General features: G+C 32.4%; 1 protein-coding gene across 1 annotated transcript; it reads left to right on the forward strand.

Annotated features, from left to right (window-relative positions):
• Positions 5,152-6,903, forward strand: LOC104763772 (transcription factor TCP13-like). The gene is made up of 2 exons (XM_010487150.2): positions 5,152-5,379; positions 5,672-6,903. The coding sequence occupies exon 2, from the start codon at positions 5,691-5,693 to the stop codon at positions 6,783-6,785; it is 1,095 nt and encodes a 364-aa protein (XP_010485452.1). The 5' UTR covers positions 5,152-5,379; positions 5,672-5,690; the 3' UTR covers positions 6,786-6,903.

Raw genomic sequence — 7,668 nt, forward strand, 5'->3', positions numbered from 1 at the left:
AAACAAAAAAAAAAAAAAAAAAAAAAAGACGACCACCCACCGCGCCACGTGGAAAAGGGCATATCCATCATCAATCAAGTGGGCGTAGTAGACGTCGTAGGCTTCTCTCTACTTGTTCGTCTACAACTTGACACGTGTTTAATTATCAACGTGCTCACTTTATTGCCACGTGTATCCAGCCTGACTGGGCCTCCCTCGACAGCCAAAAAACCAAATTCTTTTTTTTTTAAAGAAAACATAACTCTTTTTTTTTTTTTTGGTAGCTACTATGTGTTGTGTTGTGTTGTGTCCTCCCTCCTTCACGTTCTTAGTAATTCTAAAAAAGGAAAACTGTGTGTCAACAAATATTTGGTTGTTAACCTTAATAATATATATGTTATTTGGTTGTTAACTCGTAATAAGTATTTATTTTTTGAAAGTGTAGATGAAGAAGAAGAGGAGAGGAAGGAACTGAGGATTCTCCTAAAGAGACGCAAAACAAATCGAGAGAGAAGTGGGACACGCCATCCATCGACCATAGTGGCCAACTTGTATTTCTTTTTTTTGTACAAGATTCAAATCTATTTTCTCATAATCAAAAGTGATAACATTAGTGACACGTTTCGCTTCTAGAATACGCCACGTATCTCTTTTATTCATTGCTTCACGACAATATGTTACCAAGTTGCAGCAGGGTCATTATTAATTTTTTTTATTTTTATAACAAAATTAAGCATTACTAGTCATCCACCGGCTTCGGTTTATAATTTTTGTGTTTTTTACAACATTTTTTCACATTTATTATATAAATTGGTAGTAATACATCCATTAGTTGCAAAACCTTATTTATAATATTTATAATGTAATAATTAATTTATCTTCTGTAGAACACCACATTTACATAAACATAATTTAAATGTTTTCGATATCCACGAGAAGAGATACTTCTTTACGAACAGTTTATAGCTAAACAAAGAAGAAGTTACGGACCCAAAAAGAGTCCACAAAACTTCCTCTCTCTCTCCAAAGGTATAGTCAGCTTTCTAAAACATAGGAACTGTATCCATTGGGCTTTTTCCCATCGCAGTTGGCCCTCTATAATTCTTTTCTTGGCCCAAATTCATGATCTAGGACTCAAAAAATCAACAATCACATACATATTACAAGTTGGAATTCGTGAAATAAACAAAGAAAGACTCGTTCGTACACATGGATTTGCTTAGTGGCCATCTAAGACATATATATATATATATATATATGTTGGGTTACTATCTAGTATCTACCATATGGATTGAGCATAGGGATTGGTGTTTGGGATAGGAACAGTACATAGATAAAAGTACGCATGCATTTGCTTGCACTTCCAATTTTTATATCGAATTAATTCTAACCTTTTTTTTTATGAGTCATATTCTTGTTAATTATAATTTGCAATTTAATTTCTCAAATGTATTGATATCCCAAAGTACAAAAAAGGTAAATTGATGTGCAACATTTTTATGTTTGTCTTGACAATGGATATACCAAATAAGAGACTTGTGTTTCATATCTAAACTTTCTAACAACTATGATATCTACATGCTCATATATATGCGTGTTATAATAAGATGTCAATTAGTGGATCCACTCAATCAAAGACACTATAACTGAAAGTGAAAATTTGCTGCCTGTTTCGGTATACCATTACTAGATCCACAATACAACAAGTAACACTGAAATAGAAATATAACTATTGGGGATAATTATAATAGAGGTAATTGAAATCGTGACAGGTAAAACAAAAAAGTGATAGGGAAAATTGGGGGACCATTGAGTATTAGTAAATAACTCTCTTTTTCTCTTCTGTTTTCTTCAGTTTCTCTCTCGAGATGCCCAACCCTCTCTTCACTCTTCAGCTACTTTTTTAGCAAGTATTAATATTCTTGAATACATTAATCTACCAATAACTCATACTTGCACGTTCCGAGCTAGTTTTCACATGCGGACAATATCAACGTTTCAAAAAGAAATTAAAGTGTCAATGTACGTTCTCTAGAATATTTAAAAGTCCTGGTCGTATATATATGAATATGATCATAGAATCTTAGAAATGTTATATATATATATATATATATATCTAAAAATCTATATGTGTATATATAAACGTGTTTGATCTCATCAACCTCAAGTGGAAGAAACTAAATTGTATACGTCTCGAAATGGCATGCGTACGCGTACCGACGGTACTGTATAGGTAGATCATTTGAATATCCACGTCGTGCGAAATTAATGATATGGTGTTCTATCTGCAATATCCACGTAACCTCACTTAACTCGTACCTTTTTTTTTTGTCTTGCCAGCTCTAGCTGACGCTTATATTATAATTGGTACGTATTAAACATGGAGAACTGTTATTTTTAAATTCTAACAAGATATGTATATTAGTTTCTTAATTAATGTTCAAACTTTGAAAATTCCTTTACTTCTATATATATGTATATTGTATGAGTTGTTTTCAATGGGTATATGTTATATATTTTATATGACTTCAAATATGTATCGTTTGGATTAGACCCGCTTTTCGGATATTATTGTCGTTGATCCTTCACATCATTAATTATTACTATTGAAAAGCTATTAAAAACCCAATCTTTGTTCATGAGACCACAAGCTTTTGGAGTCGGTGAAGTAGATATGACTTGGTGGATTTTAAGTTTGTCCGATTTCTCCTTTGTTCTCATGTGATGTCTTAAGATAAAATGATCATCATCACACTTTTTTTTTTCTCGCTCCTTTGTTTTGATTCATAAGGATATATTGCTTTCGTCCACTTCTATTTTTTCCTATTAATATTCTTACATCACTTTATTTAAAGACGATGTACAATTTAATTAAAAAAAGTTAATCTGATGTTATCGATTCATAAGATATTTATAATGCATTTAAGAAATAAAAAATTGGTTGGAATCTTATTGTGAATGGATAAGTTGCACACTTATAAAGACAATCATGTGGATACCTAATATATCGCCACTTCTGTTTTTTGTTTCTTTTTTTTTTTTTTTTTTTTNTGCTTTGAAAATCTGAAAAATTTTGTTTCAATGTTTTCTTAGAACATTAACACGTAAAAAAGAAAGAGAGAAATAAAGTTGTCAAGTTAAGGGTTTACATGGCCCTTTTCCTTTCACATATTGTGCTGATACAATATATAATTTCGCAAATGGATCCAGATATAAGAGTCTAGCTTGCCAGCATTTTTTTTTTCTGGTAAACAAAGGAAATGGTATCAAATAATAAGCATGCTCTCGTTGAGAGTCGCCAACAGATATTTCATTATGTATATATGATATAATTACTTAATTTTGAGGATCTTAAATTGACGAATGTTTTTTTATATTCAAATATTGTATGTGGTAGCTAACCAAAACGTATATATGCACATCTTTTTTCTTTTTCTTTTTCGTGCCAGTCAAATGTCAATTAGTTTTTTAGTAGATAACCACAATTAATTAATACAGATGTATAGAATGAAAGTCTTTGTATTTTTTTCATCATTTACCAAAGAGATTATAATTACAGAGTATATAAAGACTCTTTGATTACAAATTAAGTATGATCTCCCGACTATATCGCAGAGTATCTCTAGCTATTATTGAAACTACTATTGACCGAGTTTTGAGGAAGATATATATTCGTTCATAGAAATGTCAATTACTAGATCACGATATCCAAATATATAAATAGAAAAATAGGACAGATCCGATTATACATATATATAGAAACGTCAATTACTATATTACTATATCCAACCTTTTGATAAAACAAAGATGTTAAACCGGTTTTTATGTTTAAAAAAAAAATGAAGCAAAAGTAAACTAGGGCATAGTGATGTCTAATTAATGTACTTGTGTTTTGAAAAGGTAAAATCGTGACTCAACAAGGTACACGAGGCGTGCATCGGGTAAATTCACACAACCTTTTGCAATTGTCGTCGATATGAGATGAGAGCATGGTCATGCACATATATTGATATATGTACACTATATAACCATATATGTAATATATGAGTTGCCTTTTTCTAACGAAATGTGAAATTTATGTATGTAGAAAATTGTAGACTATACAATGAAGTTTGAAAGAAAACTGAAAACAGAAAAACATCAAAGGATGAAACTCGAAAGAGCTTGGTTAGCTAGAGACATTAAGGATGTGAGTTGCATTTCATAATTCATTCAGTGGATCTTTAATTAAATTTATCAGCTCATAAAATTTAGTTAATTATTTTCATCTTGAGACCATTAATTAGTTAGCTGTTCTAACAAGCTACTGTTATTAATAACTTCACGTAAAATATATATATATATATATATATATATATGTTTATAGTTTGGTATCTATAATTTCTTTGAAATTTAGGATAGTCACGTATACTTGTTTGGGGTTTTCTTCTTAGCCGTATTATAGTTGCAAGTCATATTCACATATATATAGATGATAAAATATTCGAGTTTAATTTTCTCGTCCGTATNCAGCATGGTCATGCACATATATTGATATATATTATATATACACTATATAACCATATATGATATATGTAATATGTGAGTTGCCTTTTTTTAATGAAATGTGAAATTTATGTATGTAGAAAATTGTAGACTATACAATGAAGTTTGAAAGAAAACTGAAAACAGAAAGACATCAAGGATGAAACTTGAAAGAGTTTGGTTAGCTAGAGACATTAAGGATGTGAGTTGCATTTCATAATTCATTCAGTGGGGGTATTTAAATTTATTTTCATCTTGAGAACATTAGTTAGCTGTTCTAACAAGCTACTATTATATATAACTTCACGTCAATATATGTTTATATTTTGGTATCTATAATTGATTTCTTTTAAATTTGGATATTCACGTATACTTGTTTGGAGTTTTCTTCTTAGCCGTATTATAGTTGCAAGTCATATCACATATATATAGATGATAAAATATTCGAGTTTAATTTTCTCGTCCGTATATAGATTTGAGATGATCCATAATAATAAAGATGAAAATGAACTCGACTGATTTATTCAAACGCATTTAATTTCTTTTTCCTTCGAGGATAGCGAAATCCGCCACGTGGCATTATGTTGTCCATTGCTTTTTTTTCAACATAATAAATATACTTAAGTCGCAATTCTTCTAAATTTTGGAGGCTTATGATATTATTGGTAGGGTTCTCATATTCACTTCCAAAAGCATCTTCCTCTTTTCATTTTCATTTTTACTTTTTGAAAAAGAAAATTCGAATCACATACTTTCTTCTCTCTATTACTCTATTACTCAGCATCATCATTCTTCATATATTACTTAACATCGTAGAACAGCAAAACCCTAGATTTTTCTGTTAAATCTTAAGGCCGTACAAACTTTGAAACTCAGGTAAGAAACAGTACATGCTTTATATATATTTTTTTTATCCTGTCTTATATATTGAAGGAAAAAAAGCTCAATTAAACCCTAATTTTTTTTGTTTTCTCCTTCATATAGAAAAAATTATTTTCTCTTTCCATTCTGTAATTAAGTTTTAAAGGATTGAGAAACTCGGAAGGGTATATGAGATTTCGAAATTCAAAACTAAATTGTTTTTTTTTTTTTTTTAATTCTAAATTCCCTTATATTTTCTACTAACGGTTTTACATCTGATTCATCTTTTTGTATTAAATATATATAGAGATCTTGATAATAGCATTATGAATATCGTGCCTTGGAAAGATGCAAACGACGAAGTTTCGGGCGGGGCTTTGGCAAGACGTGAAGGAGACGTAGAAGAAGATCAAGAAGAAGACCAAGCCAGAGCCACCAGTGGCAAAACCGTAATTAAAAAGCCGCCAACCTCCATCTCTTCCTCTTCTTCTTCTTGGATGAAGTCGAAGGATCCGAGGATTGTTAGGGTTTCACGCGCCTTTGGAGGCAAAGACCGTCACAGCAAAGTGTGTACGCTACGTGGGCTACGTGACAGACGCGTGAGATTATCAGTCCCCACGGCTATTCAGCTTTATGATCTTCAAGAACGACTCGGCGTTGACCAGCCTAGCAAAGCCGTGGACTGGTTGCTCGATGCAGCTAAAGAGGAGATCGACGAGCTCCCTCCGTTACCAATCTCGCCGGAGAATTTTAGCCTCTTCAACCATCATCAGTCGTTCTTGAATCTTGGTCAAAGGCCGGTTCATCAAGATCCGACCCAACTCGGGTTTAAAATCAATGGAGGATGTGTAGAAGAGACTAGTACTAGCAGCCGTGAAGTAAACAACAAAGAGAAGGGAGACAACGATGTCGTTTTCACAAACAATCATCATCATATTGGGTCTTACGGAACTTATCATCACAACATGGAACATCATCATCATCATCATCACCAACATCAACATTTGAGCTTTCAAGGAGATTATCATCAACATCAACTACATAGTCTTGTCCCATTTCCATCACAAATTTTGGTATGTCCAATGACGACATCAACAACGAAAACAACTATACAATCTTTGTTTCCATCATCTTCGTCAGCTGGTTCGGGAACTATGGAGACAATAGATCCGAGGCAAATGGCAAGCCATTTTCAAATGCCATTAATGGGTAATTCTTCATCTTCGTCATCCCAAAACATTTCGACTTTATATTCATTGCTACATGGAAGTAGTAGCAACAACAATGGTGGTAGAGACATTAATAATCGGATGCCTTATGTCCAATTCAGCCGAGATAATACCACTACAGCGGCTAGTATGTCGAAGCTTCGAGGGTCGGAGAGTAGTAGTACAAGTAGAGGAAGTGAACACCATATGTGAAATTAGGCTAGCTATAGAAACAATTAATGTTTTGTTCGTGTTCAGAAGTAAGGGCCGGGGGACACAAAACAAAAACAATAATTAGTAGCTAATTAATAATATTGTACTCTTTTTCTGATATATTTTTATATACAAATTAATACTATAACTGATTTATTAATTATTGTGCGTTTAGCATGTGTTTGGAACTTTCTCTCTAAATATATTTATAGCATCCTCGTAGGATCTGAATACACACTAACACACTTGCATGAAATGTTGATACATTTAGGGCTCTTAGTATAAGAACAAATAATGTATAAACTCTTGAGAATGAGAAGCTAAACAAACACAGATTCATCAATAGAGATAACGCAATAATGAGATGGAATCTATTAAGGAGGGATCATGTGTTTCTATTGGATACACAGTAGTGCATTAACTGACTCAGCTCGTGACTGTAGATAGATTGGATGATGAATAGAGTAGTAAGTTGGATTTTAACTGAAGATGCAAGGATGCCATTCCCGTTTAAAAACTTAAGATGACTAGATAGGCTAAATGCCCTCGTTGTTTACTAAAATTATGTACAGTATAGTATCACATGCATGTTCATCACAAATGCAAGAGCTAGGCTTGCAGACACAAAAAATTATTTATAGCTTTATGTAAATATATAAAGTAGGGAGGTAATTAAGAGGAGGAACCAATGAGTAAATTGGAGGAAGGAAGAACAAGTAAAATAGGGTAATAAAGACAAAAGCTAGTAAATAATAATGTATGTGTACGTATCTTTGATTGATTTGAATAAAAAGGCTGCCGATCCAATGCTCTGTGGCTCTGTCCTATATCATCATACTTTCTGCAAAAAGCTTCCCTGTCGAACTCTAGCTATATGTATATG

This window comes from Camelina sativa, chromosome 19 (assembly GCF_000633955.1).
Source record: "Camelina sativa cultivar DH55 chromosome 19, Cs, whole genome shotgun sequence".
In the NCBI taxonomy this organism is placed as follows: Eukaryota; Viridiplantae; Streptophyta; class Magnoliopsida; order Brassicales; family Brassicaceae; genus Camelina; species Camelina sativa.